This window comes from Hyla sarda, chromosome 8 (assembly GCF_029499605.1).
Source record: "Hyla sarda isolate aHylSar1 chromosome 8, aHylSar1.hap1, whole genome shotgun sequence".
In the NCBI taxonomy this organism is placed as follows: Eukaryota; Metazoa; Chordata; class Amphibia; order Anura; family Hylidae; genus Hyla; species Hyla sarda.
The window spans coordinates 219,834,645-219,856,374 of NC_079196.1; the positions used below are offsets into that span (position 1 = coordinate 219,834,645).

The following is a 21,730-nucleotide window of genomic DNA, read 5'->3' on the forward strand; positions in this document are numbered from 1 at the left end:
TTACTCCTTCAATACCTACTTCATTATTTCTCTACACGCTGCCTATCTCAATACTCCTCTACACGCCACCTACTTCATTACTCCTTTATTACCTACCTACCTCAATATTCCTCTACCCCCCACCTACTTTATTACTCCTCTACACCCCAGCTTCTTATTACTTCTTTATTACCTACCTACTTCATTACTCTTCTACACCCCACCTTCTTCATTACTCCTTTACTACCTATGTACTGCATTACCCTCTACACCACATCTTTTTCATTACTCCTATATTACCTACCTACATCATTACTCCTCTACACCCCCCTACATCAATATTCCTCTACATACCACCTACTTTATTACTCCTTTACACTCCACCTGACTTAATACTCCTGTACAACCCACCTACTACTTCATTACTTCTCTTCACTCCACCTGCCCCAATACTTCATTCCACCCACTTCATTACTTCTTTACTACCTGCCAACTGCATTACTCCTATACACTCCACCTACCTCAATACTGGTCTACCCTCTATCAGCCTTGATACTCCACTTTTCTCCACCTACTCAGTACTTCTCTATGTTCTGTCAGCCTAACCTCACACTCAACCTGGTACTCATCTACACTCAGTCTACCCTAACACTATACTTACCCCCCTACCTCAGAGCTCCTTATATACTCTACCTACCTGGATACTACTCAGTATACATGCAGGACCATTTCCATTTTCATTGCTCTTCTTTAACAGAACTTCATCCAAAGGAGTCTGGAATCCAAGGAACAAGAAATCAACAAACTCCAGGAGGAGGGAGAAAAGCTCTTGGCTGACGGACATCCGGCCAAAATCCCCATAGAGGTAAATGGTTCTCTAACGCCATAGGGAGGATCGGCTCTAAGGCCTCAACGTTCCAATTCTGGTGAAGCTGTAGGAGGCCATGGGTTAAAAATGTCCAACAAATTCTCCTCTTAAATTGCAAGTAGAGCATTCTGGATAGTTCTGGTTCTATACACAGTCACAAGTATGGAAAAGCATGTTGTTCCCCACCAAGAGTCCATGGGGATCAAGACAACAATGGTGGAGCCGTGAGATACGCTGCCATGACTGGTCTTCTGCAATGTTCTCCATGTCTTCAGACTGATAATAGATGTAGTGGGAAGACTATGGAGTAGAGGAAGGACAAATGTCTTTGTCTACACCATCGTACAAATAGTCCACCCGCCATATATAAGAAGATCCATATGTCTGCTCACCTTCTGCTCTGTCTTCCCTCAGGCTCACATGGACGCCGTCCACGCTGACTGGAAGGAATATCTAAACCTCTTGATCTGCGAGGAAAGTCACCTAAAGCACATGGACGACTACCACCAGGTAAGAGGAGGGGCTCCGAGGTACGAAGATGGGGAGACCACAAGAGGGAGGGGAGCTAGGCTGGGTTCTCCCATATAAACATACCCAAAGAGATCCCCCAAATCAGGGAAGGAGGCGGCTGCTTCAATGTGATGCATAATGTTGGGTTATAATACACAGAGGGGCAATAAATATGTCTTTATATCCAGTTTTACCGTGATGCCAAGGACACTCAAGACCTCCTCAAGAAGGTGGACAGTGACCTAGACCACAAGTACAACCCTGACTTCAAGGACAGCTACCAGATCGAAGCCCAGCTACGTGAGCTAGAGGTAAGAAGGGTGTGATGGTGGGAAAGAGGAATGAATGGAGGAGGAGAATGAGTAAAAGGTGGAGGAATGAATAAAGGAGGAGAATGAGTAAAAGATTGAGGAATGAATAAGGTAAGGAGGAGAATGAGTAAAAGGTGGAAGAATGAATAAGGTAAGGAGGAGAATGAGTAAAAGGTGGAGGAATGAATAAGGTAAGGAGGAGAATGAGTAAAAGGTGGAGGAATGAATAAGGTAAGGAGGAGAATGAGTAAAAGGTGATGGAATGAATAAAGTAAAGAGGAGACTAATTAAAAGGTGAAGGAATGAATAAGGTAAGGAGGAGAATGAGTAAAAGGTGGAGGAATGAATAAGGTAAGGAGGAGACTGAGTAAAAGGTGGAGGAATGAATAAAGGAGGAGAATGAGTAAAAGGTGGAGGAATGAATAAAGGAGGGGAATGAGTAAAAGGTGATGGAATGAATAAAGTAAGGAGGAGACTGAGTAAAAGGTGGAGGAATAAATAAAGGAGGAGGGGAATGAGTAAAAGGTGGAGGAAAGAATGAAGTAAGGAGGAGAATGAGTAAAAGGTGGAGGAATAAATAAAGGAGGAGGGGAATGAGTAAAAGGTGGAGGAATGAATAAGGTAAGGAGGAGACTGAGTAAAAGGTGGAGGAATAAATAAAGGAGGAGAATGAGTAAAAGGTGGAGGAATGAATAAGGTAAGGAGGAGAATGAGTAAAAGGTGGAGGAATGAATAAAGGAGGAGACTGAGTAAAAGGTGGAGGAATGAATAAGGTAAGGAGGAGAATGAGTAAAAGGTGATGGAATGAATAAAGTAAAGAGGAGACTAATTAAAAGGTGGAGGAATGAATAAAGGAGGAGACTGAGTAAAAGGTGGAGGAATGAATAAAGGAGGAGAATGAGTAAAAGGTGGAGGAATGAATAAAGGAGGGGAATGAGTAAAAGGTGGAGGAATGAATAAAGGAGGAGACTGAGTAAAAGGTGGAGGAATGAATAAAGGAGGAGACTGAGTAAAAGGTGGAGGAATGAATAAAGGAGGAGAATAAGTAAAAGGTGGAGGAATGAATAAAGGAGGAGACTGAGTAAAAGGTGGAGGAATGAATAAAGTAAGGAGGAGACTGAGTAAAAGGTGGAGGAATAAATAAAGGAGGAGGAGACTGAGTAAAAGGTGGAGGAATAAATAAAGGAGGAGAATGAGTAAAAGGTGGAGGAATGAATAAAGGAGGAGACTGAGTAAAAGGTGGAGGAATGAATAAGGTAAGGAGGAGAATGAGTAAAAGGTGGAGGAATGAATAAAGTAAGGAGGAGACTGAGTAAAAGGTGGAGGAATAAATAAAGGAGGAGAATGAGTAAAAGGTGGAGGAATGAATAAAGTAAGGAGGAGACTGAATAAAAGGTGGAGGAATAAATAAAGGAGGAGAATGAGTAAAAGGTGGAGGAATGAATAAAGTAAGGAGGAGACTGAGTAAAAGGTGGAGGAATAAATAAAGGAGGAGAATGAGTAAAAGGTGGAGGAATGAATAAAGTAAGGAGGAGACTGAGTAAAAGGTGGAGGAATAAATAAAGGAGGAGAATGAGTAAAAGGTGGAGGAATGAATAAAGTAAGGAGGAGACTGAATAAAAGGTGGAGGAATAAATAAAGGAGGAGAATGAGTAAAAGGTGGAGGAATGAATAAAGGAGGAGAATGAGTAAAAGGTGGAGGAATGAATGCATCAGAGAAAAGAGGACGGAAGAATGAATGCAGGATAGACTATGTCGCCTTATTGTAGAACAGTGGTCTTCAACCTGCAGACCTCCAGATGTTGCAAAACTACAACTCCCAGCATTCCCGGACAGCGTTGGCTGTCCGGGCATGCTGGGAATTGTAGTTTTGCAACATCTGGAGGTCCGCAGGTTGGAGACCACTGTTGTAGAAGATATTCCCCCGACAGCTATATCAAATGATGAAGAAAGGGGAATCAACAAACACGTTTGAGGGATAAATGTGTATAGAAAAATAAATGATAAAGAATTAATGAATGGATGAGCACATAGAAACAAAAGATATGCAAATGAAACAAAAAATAAAGAATGAATGCTAGACAGAGAATAAACAAGTATAGGAAAATAAATGAATGAATGAATGGTAAATGGATAAATACAGAGTGGAGACAAATGACAAAAAGATGTGAATGAAACATAAAAAAATAATGAATGAATACTAGGTACTGGAGAAACAAGTATAGTAAAATAAATGAATGAATGAATGGTAAATGGATTATTACAAAGCAGAGACCACTAACAAAAAGATATGTAAATGAAACAAAGAATAAGGAATGAATGCTAGACAGAGAAGACATAAGTATAGTAAAATAAATGAATGAATGGTAAATGGATTAATACAGAGTGGAGACAAATGACAAAAAGATATGTAAATGAAACATAAAAAATAATGAATGAATAGTAAATGGATTATTACAAAGTAGAGACAACTAACAAAAAAATATGTAAATGAAGGAAAGAATAAGGAATTAATGCTAGACAGAGAAGAAACAAGTGTAGGAAAATAAAGGAATGAATGGTAAATGGATAAATACAGAGTGGAGACAAATGACAAAAAGATATGTAAATGAAACCTAAAAAAATAATGAATGAATAGTAGGTACAGGACCTGAAGAAGTATAGGACAATTAATATATAAATGAATGGTAAATGGATTACTACAAAGTACAAATACCTTTGGCTGCTTGGGCATGCTGGGAGTTTTACAACAGCTGGAGGCACGCTGGTTTAGAAAGACTTCTATTATATATAAGGACTTCTCTCTCCTAGGACCAGGACAAAGCTCTGGATAAATATGACGAAGTGGTACGTTCCTTACAGTCCCGCAGTCACCAGGTCCTACCCCTGAAGTTCCGTCGGGAGACGCCACTCAAACCCATCCCGGTGGAGGCCGTGTGTGACTTCTACTCCGAGGAGGTACGTGGCGTCCATGTTATGTCTATGGGGACCAACCTGGGCTCCTCCTTATACTGTATGACTTGTGTCTTATAGGGGGAGATTACCCGAGGAGCCCAATACACCCTAAAGGCCAACAGGGGTGAGAAGTGGGAGGTGATAGACAGCAATGGCAAGAAGCTGGTGGCCCCAGGGGTCTGCTTCACCATCCCCCCCACCGACCCCGAGGCCCTGACCACCGCAGAGAGGTAAGAGGACGATTATATACAAACACTAAAGGGGAGGCAGGGTTATAATCATCAAGGGCGGAGGGGAGGAGTTATAGAGCAGTTCTATTAATAAGGGGAGGAGTTATAGAGTAGTTCTATTAATAAGGGGAGGGGTTATAGAGTAGTTCTATTAATAAGGGGAGGAGTTATAGAGTAGTTCTATTAATAAGGGGAGGAGTTATAGGGTAGTTCTATTAATAAGGGGAGGAGTTATAGAGTAGTTCTATTACTAAGGGGAGGGGTTATAGAGTAGTTCTATTGATAAGGGGAGGAGTTATGGTGGGTGGTTATATTACTAAGGGGCGGATTTATAGGGAGTATTAGGGGAGGGGTTATAGGGTGCATCTCCCATGATGCTTTGGCAACATTTTGGCTAAAAGAGCATCATGGGAGATGTAGTCCAAAACATCTGCAGTGCTGAAGGTTGCCTATGCCTGGTAAAGGGAGTAGTTGTAGTAATTAGGGGGAGGAGTTATAGAGTGATTATAGTAATTGGGGAAATTGTATTAAGTGCTTTTGGTAGTCAGGGGCTGGAGTTATGGGGAGTGATTAAGGGAGAGGTTATTATAGTAATTAGGGGTGAGGTAATAGGGAGTGGTTATAGTATTTAGGGGTGGGGTTATAGGGAGTGGTTATAGTAATTAGGGGTGGGGTTATAGGGAGTGGTTATAGTAATTAGGGGTGGGGTTATAGGGAGTGGTTATAGTAAGGGGAGGAGTTCTATTACTAACAGTAGCAGTAATGGGGGGTGGTTATAGTGGTTAGGGGAGGAGTTAAAAGGAAGTGATTATCGTAATTAGGGGAGAAGTTATAGGGAGTGGTTATACATGTTAAAGGAGTTATCTAGGTTTAGAAAGACAGCTGCTTTCTTCCAAAAACAGCACCGCACCCGTCCTCAGGTTGTGTGTGGCATTACATCTGAGGACAAGAATGGCTTTGTTACTGAAAGAAAGCAACTGTTTTTTAAATCCTGGACAATCCCTTTCAGGCATAGGTTATAGGGAGTGGTTATATAAGTCAGGGGAGGAGTTATAGGGAGTGGTTATATAAGTCAGGGGAGGAGTTATAGGGAGTGGTTATATTAGTCGGGGGAGGAGTTATGGGGAGTGGTTATATAAGTCAGGGGAGGAGTTATAGGGAGTGGTTATATTAGTCGGGGGAGTGGTTACAGGAATTGGTTGTATTACTAAGGGGAGGGGTTATAGGGAGTAGTTTTTCAAATCAGGAGAGGAGTTAAAGGGAGTGACTATAGAAATCAGGGGAGGACTTATTCTTGTTGGGGGATTTTCTGTCGGTGACTACTATAGGGTGGGCATAGGAGCTACAGATGGAATCTATGTTATTGGATGCAGTTGAGGAGCAGAGTTTTCTACAATCCTGGCGTACACCATAGTGTTGCCCTGTTCATCTTGTTGCCACCTCTCCGAAATCACCTGATCTGTCTTCTTGGTATTTCAGTACTTTCAACCAATACCGGAGCACTAAGCAGAAGGCATCGGGCTGTAAGAACGCTTTGGTCCAGCGTTGCGATGATCTCAAGAGAGAGTCTAAAGGTTAGTCAGGAGTAACAGAGACACGTTCGGAGAAGTGACCCCCCCCCCAGGATCCTGTTCCTTGGGTGCTTCCACCTTAAAGGGGTACTCCGCCCCTAGCCATATTATCACCTAGACAAGAGATAAGATGTCTGATCGCGGGGACCCTTGCATTCTCCCTGCTGTACCCGGTGTTCGTTTAGAGCGTCGGATGAAGCGCCGGAGCCTCGTGACATCACGGTCATGCCACGCTCGTGACGCCGCGGTCATGGCCATGCCCCCTCAATGCAAGTCTATGGGAGGGGGCGTGACTCCCATAGACTTGCATTGAGGGGGCGTGGCCGTGACGTCAGTCATCCGGCACGTAGCAAAGTTCGCTCCGTGCACCAGATGTCTGGGGTGCCGCAGCAGAGATAGCGGGGGTCCCCCCGATCAGACATAGTCGCCTGATATAACCATTAGTGGAATCACGGCTCTGCTTTTATGTATTAGGAGACAACCAGAATAATCTGATAATGTACGGTGAGACAGATGGCCCGGAGCTGCCCTCGTGGCTGGCAGCCATTATGTAATGTAATCTGTATCCCGTGCAGCCACTGTGAACAGTCTCTATGAATCCCTGGGATATACTTGAATACATGAGACCACTGTGAACATGCCAGTACACGGCCATCAAAGCCGCGCAGCATGCTGAGAGTTGTAGTTTAATCACGGCTGAAAGGCCACAGGCTGTAGGTCACTGGTTCCATTGAGGTCACACCGTGTTTTGCCGCCAGTTTCGGCACCTGTGATATATAATCTGCATGGTGGCTGGCACCGCCACGTGAACATCTTTCTTATAGGGTATTTAAAGGGGTACTCCACTGGAAAACGTTTTTTTTTTAAATTTTTTTTTTTTTTTTTTTTTAAATCAACTGGCTCCGGAATGTTAAACAGAGTTGTAAATTATTTCTAAGGCCCCTTTCACACTATAAAAATTCATCCGTAATAAACGCCTTGAAAATCGGACGTTAAAAAATCCCTAACGGCCGTTAGAAAAAATCCCATAGACTATAATGGGATTTTCTAATAGCCGTTTTAACCCGTTATTAATAACGGCCGCTATTTTGTGACGGGCGATAGTAACGGGAGAAATAGTGCATGTACTATTTCTTCCGTTCATTCGCCCATCAAAAAATAACGGCTGTTATTAATAACGGGCGATAAGGGGTTAAAACGGCTATAAAAAAAATCTCATTATAGTCTATGGGATTTTTCGAACGGCCAATTTCCAGGGTTTTTATAACGGAGGTATTTTTATAGTGTGAAAGCAGCCTGATTAAAAAATAAATAAATCTTAATCCTTCTAGTACTTATCAGCTTCTGTATGCTTCCACAGGAAGTTATTTTCTTTTTGGATTTCTTTTCTGTCTGACCACAGTGCTCTCTGCTGACACCTCTGTACATGTCAGGAACTGTCCAGAGCAGGAGTAAATCCCCATAGCAAACCTATCTTGCGCTGGACAGTTCCTGACATGGACAGAGGTGGCAGCAGAGAGCACTGTGGTCAGACAGAAAATAAATTCAAAAAGAAAAGAACTTCCTCTGTAGCATACAGAAGCTGATAAGTACTGGAAAGATTTTTTTTTATAGAAGTAATTTACAAATCTGTTTAACTTTCTGGCACCAGTTGATAAATAATAATTTTCAGCGGAGTACCCCTTTAAGAGAAAACTCCAGCAAAAGTTATCTTATCTTCTATCCATCTGCAGCATGTGCTCCTCACTGAGCGCCGGGTCCTGTCCCGAAGATCGCGCGGGGTGGGGTCCCAGCAGTCGGACCCCCCCCCCCCCTGCGATCAGCTACTTATTCCCTATTCTGTGGATAGGGGATACGTTTATTTTTGCTGAAGTTCTCCTTTAAATCTCGTTACAAAGATTGTTACAAGTTGCCCCTGTTAAAAGTATCTCTACTTTATAATCTACAGCTACCACCAATGCCCAAGACTCCCAGGGACGTCACCTGCTCGCGGGAATGGACAGAATTATCACTGATCTAGACAGACAGGAGAAATCTATCAGCTCCTACCTGCGTCCACCTGTGGAGCAGAACCGCGCCACGCAAGACACTTCCGAACGACTGAATGAACTGAAGGTGAGCACCATGACAATGAAACACAAGACCTTCGAGGACCTTCGAGTGTTGAGAGTCGACCCTTGAGGAGAGGCTGAGTCCTTGTGCTGAACACAAAATAGCTTTCTCCAAAAAGATCCTTGTTGATACCACCTGTTCCTATGAATAGTTCTAGAATCTTGGTTGTCTTCATGGTAGATATAAATAAATGCATAATAAATAAACACAGTAAATAATTCATGTGTTTTCTTGAATCTTCCCTTCAGAACATTGCCAATAACGTGCGGCGTATTGAGCCGGAGAAATCCCAGCGGGTCCAGGATTGTGAGGTCTATATGTCCAAGACTCCAGAATCTCAAAGCGCTCCCATCCTACGAAGCAAAATCAATGAGACCAACAAGAAGTACGACAGGGTGAATGACCTCCTGACCTCCGCACAGGACAAGTTAGTATTTACTGGATAATATAATGAATTCTGTGGCCCCTGCCAAGACCCTCATCTTCAATCATTATCGAATATAGTTGCATCTCTTGTTGACTTGTCTGTGCTTTACAGGATTGAGGCATCCAATCGCCTGGAGAGCAGCTTACAGAAGAGCAGAGACCTTCTTTCTGCATACGAGACCAAGCTGTGCCAGGATGACACTGTACCAGAAGACCCACGCACTGCGGACAAGAAGCTGCAGGAGTTATCTGTAAGTGACCAAAGAAAAGTTCACATGGTCACAAATGTCTTCTAATGTGATCTTTGCATCAATGGAAATCACGGTGGACACTAAAAATTGGATGTTTACCATGTTAGACAATGCAGCCCTGAGTGTTGTATCTTAGACGCATCATTGGCGACATGTTTTTGACCATCTTTTTTGTCATTGTTGCAGGTAATGAGCTCAGAGCTCCAGCAGGGAAGAGGTGTCCTTGCGGAAGCCGAGCAAAACCTTCACAACAGTAAACTGAGCTGCCAAAACCTTGCCAATCGTTTCCAGGAGCACTGTCCAGATATCGAGCGCCAAGAAGGGGAGGTGTCCAAGCTTAACCAACGTTACTCTCAACTCGATCAGCAGATCCAAAGCAGGTGAGCAACTAGGGATCCATCAGAAATCTGTTCATGGAAGTTGTTAGCTACGTACTAAATCTACTCTCATGTAGGTCTCAGGGCCTGCAGAAAGCTAAAACGGCTTATAGCAACTACCGCAACAGCTACGACCAGCTCGATAGCTGGATGCAGAACCTGCCCAACTATGAGCCCAAGGACACAGACAGCGTCAACCAAGTGGAAACCAAGCTGAAGAACCAAAGGGTAAGTCAAACCTAACGTGGAACAAGTCAATAGCAGACTACGGTCTGGTGAATGGTTATGACTAGTGTTGAGCGGCATAGGCCATATTCGAATTTGTGAATATTCGCGAATATATGGACGAATATTCGTCATATATTCGCGAATATTCGCATATTCGTAATTTTTTCGTTTTATTTTCGCATATGCAAAAATTTGCGTATGCGAAAATAAACATATGCGAAAATTAGCATATGCAAATTTTCGCATATGCGAAAATTCGCACACCTGTCTCACACAGTAGTATTACAGCCTTCTTTACACCACACAAGCTGGAAGCAGAGAGGGATGATCACTATGATGTGTACTGTGAAAAAAAATAAAACGAATATTCGTAATTACGAATATATAATGCGATATTCGTGAATAAAATTCGCATTGCGAATATTCGCGAGCAACACTAGTTATGAACGTATAACCGGTATGTCAGGAAAGTCATTCTTTATGCTTTGCTTGCAGCTTCTCTTGGCTGGGATAGCAGATCGGGAGCATGACTTGGAACATGTGAACAAGAGTGCCCAGCAGTATCAACAAGCTGTGAAGGTAAGTTTTTATCAATTGTCGTTTCATTCAAAGTATACAACCTTGTTTGAATTAACACAAATGCTTATTAGCATTAATGCTTAATGCTTGGTTAGAGACACTTGGTAGAATAGACACTAGAGGGAAGAGATTTATCAAAACCTGTCCAGAGGAAAAGTTGCCCAGTTGCCCAGTTGCCCATAGCAACCAATCAGATCGCTTCTTTCATTTTTAACAAGGCCTCTGCAAAATGAAAGAAACAATCTGATTTGTTGCTATGGGCAACTGGGCAACTTTTCCTCTAGACAGGTTTTGATAAATCTCCCCCTAGATGTCTAAAATATCCATAATGCTGTAAAATAACCCGATTATAGCCATACACACACACAAGTATGCACAGTTACATACGGCTCTTCTTTGCTGATATTACTTAGGACTATGAACTTGATACGGAAAAGCTGAGGTCAGTTCTGGATATGGAGAACCGCAGGAATACCTACAACCGAAGGTCCAGGGTGCTGTCACCAGCCAACAAAGTGAAGGAAGAGGTGTGTGGGGATTTATATTTGCCATCATAATAGTTTTTCATGGTTTGTCAGCCAATGGTGGAAAACTTTTTAGATGCTGCCAACCCCCCCAATAACCAATAAAGATTTACTTATAACTATTTCTCGTCCTTGCAGGAGGCTGATTTATCTTCTAGATTCACAGAGGCCAGTGCTGTCAATAAACAGAGGTTACAGACCCTGGAGTTTGCGCAAAGCCTCTTACGCCAGGTAAGACGTGCAAGAATAGAAACACTTTTAAGATAACAATATGTCTCTATGACATCTGCAATAATGCATGCATTTCTGAGACACTTATACAATCTATGTTGTATCCCTAGCAACCCGAGGTGGAAGTGCGAAATGAGACAGTCCAGATGACCCGTTCAGAGAGGCCTGCCGAAGAGACCTGGAAAATCAAAAATATGTTGGATGATGAAATCCAGCGTCGGCAGCAACTGGAATCGGAGATCAGGAGCTCTCAAGAGGAAATAATCTTCCTTCAGAATCAAAAACCTCAGGAGACCATAGTCAAGAAAGAGGTCTTGAAAAAAGTTCCAGATCCGCAACTTGAAGAAGAGTACCACAAAGTTCTTGAGAAAGTTTCAGAAGAACAGCGCCGAAACAAGTCTTTGCAGGATGAACTGGACTCCTTGAGGATCAAGATAAGATCACTGGAATATGAGCAGAAGGAAGGTGGACAGCAATACATAGTCAAAGAGGTCTTGAGGATTGAGAAAGACAAAGAGCAGCAGGAAGAGTTCCTAAGACTCAAAGAAGAGTTGGAGGAGTTAAACAGGCAAAAGGGGATGAAAAAGAATGAGATTTCCAGCTTGAAGGAGCGCATCTTCATCTTGACCGAAGAGAAGAACAAGCCTCAGGAGAAAGTGACAGAGAAAGAAGTGGTGAAACTTCAGAATGATCCTCAGCTAGCTTCAGAATATAGGGCACTTCAAGAGAACATGCAAAGAGAGAATTCTCTGCGGCAGAAAGAAGAAGAGGAGCTACAGTTGCTCCAGGAGAAACTGAAGCGCTTAGAAAAAGAGCGAGCCATGGCTGAAGGTAAAATCACAGTAAAGGAAGTGCTGAAGGTGGAAAAGGATCATGCCTCTGAGAGAGAAGTAGCTGATCTCCGCAGGCAGTACGAAGACGAGTCGTCAAGGATACGTATAACCCAACGTGAGAAGAATGAGCTGATTCGTAAGATAAACATCTTACAAGAAGAAAATGCCAAGGTTATTGTCCAGGAGAAAGTACGTGAGATTGTTCGGCCAGATCCCAAGGCGGAGAGTGAGTTAGCCAACTTGCGTCTGGAACTTATTGAGCAAGAAAGGAAACTGCGAGCTGCAGAGGAGCAAGTGAAAGCTCTCCAGAGTGAGGTAACAACCATAAAATCACGCGGCCCACAAGTAGAAGTGAAAGAAATAACAAAAGAAGTCATTAAGCACAAGACTGATCCAGAACTTATAACAGAGCTCGAAAGACTACGTCAAGAAATCTTGGAGAAGACGAGGGTAGTTGAACGATCAGAGCTGGAGATCACTCAGCTAAAACAAGAGATACAGAGCTGGATTGATACCAAACCTCAGATACAGATTAAAGAGGTAGTTCAGGAAGTCTTGCAATATCGTGAAGACCCCGCCACCAAGAATGAGGTAGAAACCTTGCGATCCAAGTTGGCGGAAGAGCAGAGGAAGCGCTTGGATCTCGAACGTGAAAGAATGGCCCAAGAAGACAAGATAAGACAGAAAGAAAGAGAGCTCTCGCAAGTGAGAGAGAAGGTTGTCCAACAGGAGGTTGTAAAGTATGAAGAAGATCCTTTACTGAAGTCTGAGGTTAACACTTTATCAAAGAATATAGAAAGTGAGTTGAAGCAAAAGGATCAACTGGAAGAAGAGCTGCGAAAGTTACAGTATAGAAAATCTGAGCTTGAGCGTCAGCTGGAGGAACTAGAAAGAGAGAGACAGGCTAGACGTGAGGCAGAGCTAGAAATCCAGCGTCTTAAAATCCGGTTGAGTGAGCTGGAACAAAGAGAGGTTGAAACCAAAGAAAAAGTTACGTTGAAGCAAAAAGTCGTCCTACAACAAGACCCTCAGCAAGAGAAGGAACACAATTTGCTTAAACTTCAATTGGAAGAAGAAAAACACAGAAGGCAGATTCTTGAGACTGAGCTGGAGGCACTAAGGAAGAAGCTTGTAAGCTTGGAGAAGATGGAGATGAAGGAGAAAGTTGTCTTCACAGAAAAAATAGAAGTAGAGAAGGACCCAGAGACAGAACAGGAAATAAAAAGACTTAAGTCAGCATTGGATGAAGAAGGAAAGCGCAGAGCACAGTTCGAATCCGATGTAGAACGTCTCCAAAATCAGCTGTCAGAGGTCGAATTCAGCAACTCAAAATCCAACAAGGAGCTTGAATATCTGCGGGAAGAAGTCCACAAACTACAGATGGAGAGGCAAAGTCTGCAGCTGGAGGTCCGTCACTTGCAGTCCGAGATTGAGATTACAATAAAGGAGGCACAAGGTCTGAGAAGCCTAACTCAGGTGGACAGTGGTACAAATCTCGACTCCCGCCTATCCTCCCTGGAAGAAGAACTTCGGGAACTGAAGAAAATTTCTCAAGATAAAGATGCAGAAATTGAACAACTTCAGAAACGTTTTGAAACCATGCAAATTAAGAGGGAACAGAGAGAGAACCATCTACGTCGTTCCATTGTAGTCATCGATCCAGATACCGGCAAGGAAATGTCACCAGAAGAAGCTCGTAAATTAGGTCTCATTGACTGGAAGATGTTTGTCAACTTACAAAGTCAAGAATGCGACTGGGAAGAAACCACCATAAAGGGGCCAAATGGTGACTCCTCTGTGATCCACGACAGGAAGTCCGGCAAGAAGTTCAATATTGAAGATGCTTTGAGGAGTGGGCGTATCACGCAACGTCAGTACGAAAAATACCTCAACAAAGAGATGTCCATCCAAGAATTTGCAGCCTTAGCTTCCGGAAAGAAGTAATCTTTGTGGTTACCTAGGCGCCGCTCTCTGCGCCCTTAACATAGACTTTAAACCAGATATAGCTGCCCTTTGGTCTGTTGCCTTCATCAATAGCAGAACTTCTATGCTTCTGTTATTCTTGGTTGACCCATGTAGAGGAGATATTTTGCCAAGATAGTGCCATGGTGTCCATAAAGTTCTCCAAAGTTGAAGGTTATGGGAGAGCCTTGACAAGTCTTAAGAGCCTGAAGGAACTTCAAAAGCATGCAGGAACTTCCAACTGTATTGGAGCCTGTGCATGTTCTGCCAAGATGGAGGCCGTTCTACTAAAGCCATAGAGGTCTCTGTAAAGTCTGATTCACCAGCATCTGCACAACTTTATGGAAGGTACCAAACCGCTGCCCTGTCCAAAAGCAAAGTATTCTAAAGCCAAAGCACTAACTAAAGCATCTTTAAAGTAACATGCACTGAAAAGTGGAGATTGTAGTATAAAGCCAAACCACAGAGGCGTTCTCCTTTATGCCATAAAAGAGCAATTACAAATATTCTATATATATATATATCTGTTATATGTCATTTGGTATATGGTTTAGATTTAGCACATTTTCATGCTGTCTTGTTACAAATTTACTGTGGTGCCTTACTAACCCTCCCCCTTCCCCCAATATGAGGATGTGGACCTCAGCCACAATGCAAATCCTGGTTTCTATATGTCTTTCATATATTTCTGAGTGGGGAAAGGGAAATATGGGAAATGTATTTTATTTATGATAAAGCTAAATAAAGATGCGGTGGTTTTGAACGCTCTGCTTCTCGTCTCTGTTTGATAGGACCTTAAAAGGAGTACCCCAGCGCAACATAAACGTATCCCCTATCTTTTGGATAAGTTATAGATTGCGGGGGGTCCGAGTGCTTGGGCCCCCCGGGATCTCCTGGATGTGGCCATGGCAGTCTGCAGTAAGTGGTTTTGTCCCCAGCAGAAAGCCGCGGCAGACACCCCCCTCCATGTATCTCTATGGGGTACATGGAGGGGCGTGTCGGCCGCCACGTCATGCGGGGATGGAACGCCCCCTTTCCAGCATACTGCCGCGGCCCCGTCCAGGAGATCCCGAGGGAGCCCCAGCGCTCAGACCCCCCGCAATCTATAACTTAAATCCAAAGTTATATTGCACTACAGATGTCCTTTAAAAAAGTTACAAACATTAATTACCCCCCAAAAAAAATTCTGAAAAAAGTGACATTTATTCATTCACCCCCCCACCCCCTAGTTACATATAAAACTCCCCACAATCACATTTCTCATACCTTTCATCACCACAATTTTGTAAAGACAGAAGCGAAAATTTGGTCCCAAACAATGGACTGCATGATGGAAAACCTTGAGCGTTGAGGGTCACAGTTCCCAATCTTAACATTGCTTAAAGGGGTACTCCACTGACCAGCTTTTGGAACATTTAGTTCTGAATGCTGTGTGCACACTGCGGAGGTCGACCATGCCCCCTCATGAAGCCATGCCCCCTCAACGCAAGTCAATGGGATGGGGCGTGGCAGCCGCACCTATCTAGAAGAACCCACATACTGGACACATGAGAGCTTCTCCAGCTCTTCCTCCCAGCTATGACCGACAGCTCTAGTTGTCAATCGGAGCTGAAAGAAGCAGTCAAGGAAGCTCTCAGTACAGACAAATGTGGCCACCTAAGAAAATCGCATCTCCTTGTGGCATGAAGATGGGCTCCTCATATGTGGCTAAATCGGTCTGTATCCAGAGGCGCCCGGGAGACAGGCTCCACCCAAGAGGCGCCCGGGAGACAGGCTCCACCCAAGAGGTGCCCGGGAGACAGGCTCCACCCAAGAGGCGCCCGGGAGACAGGCTCCACCCAAGAGGTGCCCGGGAGACAGGCTCTTAGGTGCAGCCTGTCTCCTGGGCACTTCCTGGGACATAAAAGAAATGTTTTTCTCTGTTATGTATTATAATACTTCCCTTCCTGCTCTTTATACAAAAGTTCAGCAGTTTTGAAAGGTAAACGTTCACCCGCACTATAACCCGATACACCAGGTTATAGTGCGAGTGAACAGTAGACCAATCCGGGGTCCTGGACTGCTATACCTACCTGCAGTCCGGAGCCACGATCCCCCTCTTCCAGTGCTGACTGGCGCTTTGAGGCGGGCACGTTGGCTAGATTTAAATATTCATAAGCGCCGGTCACGTGAGCGCTCAGTAGGCACGAGCGCTCACATGACCAGCGCTTATGAATATCTAAATCCAGCCAGCGGGCCTGCCTCCAAGCACAAGTCAGCCCTGGAAGAGGGGGATCGTGGCTCCGGACTGCAGGTAGGTATAGCATTCCAAGACCCCGGATCTGTCTCCTGTTCACCCGCACTGTAACCTGTGTATCGGGTTATAGTGCGGGTGAACGTTTACCTTTCAAAACTGCTGAACTTTTGTATAAAGAGCAGGAAGGGAAGTATTATAATACATAACAGAGAAAAACCATTTCTTTTATGTCCCAGGATGTGCCCAGGAGACAGGCTGCACCTAAGAGCCTGTCTCCCGGGCACCTCTTGGGTGGAGCCTAAGCCTTGCCATGACTAAGGGTCCAGCTTGACCCGAAACGCGTTGGTGTTACCTGTGCATTCCATGTGATCCGTAATACAGAACCTGTTGCATTTATCCTGCGCTGGAAATGTTTTCTTTCTATAGTGCGGGTGAACGGGTGACTGTTTTCCTTTGAAAGCTCAAGACAAATTCTTATGACTATGCGCGGCACAGGAGGCCATATTTATGGCTGAACCAATTAATAAAATTGCAGTACCTTTCCAAACCAAAGAAAATTGGCACAGAACACAACACGGCTGCCTCTATTTTGTAGTGACTCTGGAAGTTGTATTTTTTCAAAAGCTGGAGGTACATTGGTTAAGAAACAGTGTCCTAAGCAGTTTTCCCCAACCGGTGGCTTTCCAGCTGTTGGAACAACTACTACATTCCCTCTTCCTAATTTTGCCTCCAACCTAAAGTAATAATCTTAAAAATTAAAAAAAAAAAGATTTAAGGATTATTGTCTTAGTTTCTTGTAAAATATCAAGCCACCTCTCTGCCCTAATATCATGTTTATAAATCTGGAATACCTTATAGTCAGGTACCATTGATGATGGATTAAAGAAAAAAAAATAATAATAATCTTACTGACTGATCACACACAATATATATATGTACCCGCCCCCCCTCCCTTTTACTGGGAAAATACAGTGAAAGAAAAAGGTATTTGATCCCCTGATGATTTTGTAGGTTTGCCCATTGACAAATGATCATTCTGTTGTTTTAATGGTCTATTTTGGTTAATTTCAACAGAGAGAGACAGAACAACAACAACAAAAAATCCTGAAAAACACAAATTATAAATTAATTAGCATTTTACTGAAATAAGTATTTGATCCCCTATCAATCAGTTAGTTTCCTGGCTCCCAGGTGTCTCTTATACGGGTAATGTGCTGAGATGAGGAACACTCCAAATCTCAGTTGTTACCTGTATAAAAGGCACCTGTCCACACAATTTATCAGATTCCAAACTCCTCACCATGGCCATGACCAGTGCTGTCCAAGGATGTCAGGGACAAGATGGTGACCCACACAGGGAATGGGCTACAAGACCATCGCCAAGCAGATTAGTGAGAAGTTTACAATAGTGGATGCCATTATTTATAAATGGAAGAAACACAGAATATCTGTTTATCTCCCTCAGTCGGAGGCTCCATGTAAGATCTCACCTCACGGAGTTTCAATGAGAATGTTGAGAGACCAGCCCAGAACTACACAGGAGGATCTTGTCATTGACCTCAAGGCAGCTGGGAACATTGTCACCAAGAAAACAAATGGTTACACACTATAAAAATGAATGACTGAAATCCTACAGTGTCCGCAAGGTCCCCTTGCTCAAGAAAGCTCATGTACAGGCCCGTCTGAAGTTTACCAATGACCATCTGAATTGTTCATTGGTCTTATAGCCCATTCCTTGTGTAGGTCACAATCTTGTCCCGAACATCCTTAGTCAGCTCTTTGGTCTTGGTGGAGAGTTTGGAACCTGATTGATTGATCCTGTAGACAGGTGTAACAAGCTGAGATTGGGAATATTCCCTTCAAGAGAGTGCTCCTAATCTCAGTTTATTACCTGTATAAAGAAACACCCTGGAGCAAGACACCTTAATGATTGATAGGGGATCAAATACACTGATCCAAAAAATAAAGTGAACACTAAGATAACACATCCTAGATCTGAATGAATGAACTAATCGTATGAAATCCTTTCCTCTTTACATAGTTGAATGCACTGACAACAAAATCACACGAAAATTATCAATGGAAATCAAATGTATGAACCCCTGGAGGTCTGGATATGGAGTCACCCTCAAAATCACAGTGGAAAACCCCACTACAGGCTGATCCAACTTTATGTAATGTCCTTAATACAAGTCACAATGAGGCTCAGTAGTGTGTGTGGCCTCCACGTGCCCGTATGACCTCCCTACAACGCCTGGGCATGATCCTGATGAGGTGGAAGATGGTCTCCTGGGGGATGTCCTCCCAGACCTGGACTAAAGCATCTGCCAACTCCTGGACAGTCTGTGGTGGATTGAGCGAGACGTCCCAGATGTGCTCAATCGGATTCAGGTCTGGGGAACGGGCGGCCAGTCCATAGCATCAATGCCTTCCTCTTGCAGGAACTGCTGACACACTCCAGCCACATGAGGTCTAGCATTGTCTTGTATTAGGAGGAACCCAGGGCCAACCGCACCAGCATATGGTCTCACAAGGGGTCTGAGGATCTCGGTACCTAATGGCAGTCAGGCTACCTCTGACAAGCACATGGAGGGCTGTGCGGCCCCCCAAAGAGATGCCATCAAACACTATTACTGACCCGCCGCCAAACCGGTCATGCTGGAGGATGTTGCAGGCAACAGAACGTTCTCCACAGCGTCTCCAGACTGTCAAATGTGCTCGGTGTGAACCTGCTTTCATCTGTGAAGAGCACAGGGCGCCAGTGGCAAATTTGCCAATCTTGGCGTTATCTGGAAAATGCCAAACGTCCTGCACGGTGTTGGGCTGTAAGCACAACCCCCACCTGTGGATGTCGGGCCCTCATGGAGTCTGTTTCTGACCGTTTCAGTGGACACATGCACATTTGTGGCCTGCTGGAGGTCATTTTGCAGGGCTCCGGCAGTGCTCCTCCATGCACAAAGACGGAGGTAGTGGTCCTGCTGATGAGTTGTTGCCCTCCTACGGCCCTCCTCCACATCTCCTGGTAGCGTCTCCATGCTCTGGACACTACGCTGACAGACACAGTAAACCTTCTTGCCACAGCTCGCATTGATGTGCCATCCTGAATGAGCTGAACTACCTGAGCCACTTGTGTGGGTTGTAGACTCCGTCTCATGCTACTACTAGAGTGAAAGCACCGCCAGCATTCAAAAGTGACCAAAACATCAGCCAGGAAGCATAGGAACTGAGAAGTGGTCTGTGGTCACCACCTGCAGAACCACTCCTTTATTGGGGGTGTCTTGCTAATATCCTATAATTTCCACGTGTTGTCTGTTCCATGTGATATTGATTGTCAATCAGTGTTCTTCCTGAGTGGACAGTGGGATTTCACACAAGTGTCAGTGACTTGGAGTTACATTGTGTTAAGTGTTCACTTTAATTTTTTGAGTAAAATCCAAATCAATTAATACATTTTTATGCGTTTTTCTGGATTATTTTGTTATTCTATCTCTCACGGCTCATAAAAACCGACCATTAAATTTATAGACCCGATTATTTCTTTATGGGCAAACGTACAAAACCATGGGCAAAAATTTTTAGCATTTTGGTTTAGTTTTGATGCATATTTTTCTAATCCATTAAAAAACTAAATCCATAGAACGGGTCTCGATTAGAGATGAGCGAACTTACAGTACATTCGATTCGTCACGAACTTCTCTGCTCGGCAGTTGATGACTTTTCCTGCGTAAATGAGTTCAGCCTTCAGGTGCTCCGGTGGGCTGGAAAAGGTGGATACATTCCTAGGAAAGAGTCTCCTAGGACTGTATCCACCTTTTCCAGCCCACGGGAGCACCGGAAAGCTGAACTAATTTATGCAGGAAAAGTCATCAACTGCTGAGCCGAGAAGTTCGTGACGAATCGAATTTACTGTAAGTTCGCTCATCTCTAGTCTCGATCCACTTCTGCAGCATCGCAGATCATATGAGAAGAAAAGATATGAAATTTAAGTGAGCACAAAAAATGCTTAGAGCAGTGGTCTCAAACTGTGGCCCTCCAGATGTTGCAAAACTTCAACTCCCAGCATGCCCGGACAGCCAACGGCTGTCCGGGCATGCTGGGAGTTGAAGTTTTGCAACATCTGGATGGCCACAGTTTGACACCACCGAGTTAGAGGGTATGTAAACTTTAGCAACAACTCTGACTGTTTTTTGCACTGGAGCAATAAATACCATAGGGGAGAAATTTACTATTCCCTGCGGCAAAATTGCGCAAACTTTTTGGCCAGCTGTTTTTGCCGATGATTTTTGCACAATTTTCGCAATTTTTGTCACTCAGTGCTGCTGCAGGGAATGATAAGTTCCCCCCCTTAGACTACTAAAGTCTACTTCCCCTTTAAAGGGGTACTCTGTTGCAAGACATTAGGGATGTCCAGATACCGATACTGGACATTTGTACGAGTACTTGTACTCGTGCAAATGTCCCCGATACCTAATCCGATACTCTCCAGCGGGACGCCTTCCGGCAGGTATCACAGAGGTGCAGAATTATGCAGCGCGCCCAGCAGCTGAGCGCGCATCAATGCCGGGACCTGTGGCTAATGCTGAACATAGCGATCGCGGTGATGTCCGGCATCAACCCAATGGACGCCGCGATCAAAGTTGATCGTGGCGTCTAAAAGTCCTTAAGTTAACTGTCGGTTAAGCTCAGGGATGCTGATCGGGATCACCTCTGCGTAATCGCAGTGTCCCGATCAGCTGTGAGGACGGCAGGAGGGCCCTTACCATGCTCCGTGCCATCCAATCGTCGCTTCTTTAGAGCTGCTAGCCATGGCAGGCAGTAGTAAAGGAGCGCCGATAACACTGATCAATTCTGTGCTATGGCATATCGTTGATCAGTGTATGCAATCTACAGATTGTATGTAACAGTGCCCAATGGGGACAAAAAAAAGTGTAAAAATAAATAAATAATCCCCCTTTTAAAAAATAAAAATAAATCTTTTTTTAAATATAAAAAAGCTCTTCCTTTAATAAAAAACACACACAAAAAAACCTTTTTCTCAATAAAAAAAAAAAAGAAAACCTGTCACATGACATGTATCAGTAATTAGTATTGGCGAGTACTTAAAAAAATAAGTATCGGTACTCATACCCTGTCTTAGAAAACATGGTATCGGGACATCTCTACTAGACATCTTATCCCCTGTGCAAAGTATAGGGGATAAGATGTCCGATCACGGGGGGGGGGGGGGGCGGCTGCTGCGACCCCCTCACAGTCTCCATGCAGACACCCAGCGTTCGGAACATTGTATTCAGAACACTAGGTGTCTGCGTGGAGATCATGGGGGGGGGGGGGGGGGGGGGTCCCAGAGGCCGGACCTCTGCGATCACACATCTTGTCCCCTATACTTTGCATAGGGGATAAGATGTCTAGCAACGTAGTACCCCTTTAAAATGCAAATGTCATCATATTTTGACACCCCCCCCCCCCTCCCCAGACCACTATAATGGTGTCCAGATGATTATAAGGTGACTGCGGCCATTTACCTTTATTGCTGTTCGTTCTTCTTTT

At 44.0% G+C, this 21,730-nt stretch overlaps 1 protein-coding gene across 2 annotated transcripts in view; it reads left to right on the forward strand.

Moving 5' to 3' along the window:
• The window catches only part of PPL (periplakin), a 96,512-nt gene extending 81,802 nt beyond the window's left edge, over positions 1-14,710 (forward strand). For both annotated transcript variants that reach the window (XM_056537099.1, XM_056537098.1), the window contains exons 8-22: positions 737-844; positions 1,262-1,357; positions 1,546-1,668; positions 4,480-4,626; positions 4,702-4,853; positions 6,333-6,427; positions 8,373-8,539; positions 8,785-8,963; positions 9,075-9,213; positions 9,400-9,593; positions 9,668-9,818; positions 10,314-10,397; positions 10,811-10,924; positions 11,060-11,152; positions 11,263-14,710. In XM_056537099.1, the coding sequence (XP_056393074.1) occupies positions 737-844; positions 1,262-1,357; positions 1,546-1,668; positions 4,480-4,626; positions 4,702-4,853; positions 6,333-6,427; positions 8,373-8,539; positions 8,785-8,963; positions 9,075-9,213; positions 9,400-9,593; positions 9,668-9,818; positions 10,314-10,397; positions 10,811-10,924; positions 11,060-11,152; positions 11,263-13,929 (4,509 nt within the window). In that variant the 3' untranslated portion in view covers positions 13,930-14,710. The remainder of the gene's footprint in view (positions 1-736; positions 845-1,261; positions 1,358-1,545; positions 1,669-4,479; positions 4,627-4,701; positions 4,854-6,332; positions 6,428-8,372; positions 8,540-8,784; positions 8,964-9,074; positions 9,214-9,399; positions 9,594-9,667; positions 9,819-10,313; positions 10,398-10,810; positions 10,925-11,059; positions 11,153-11,262) is intronic.
• The last annotated feature ends 7,020 nt before the right edge of the window (positions 14,711-21,730 follow it).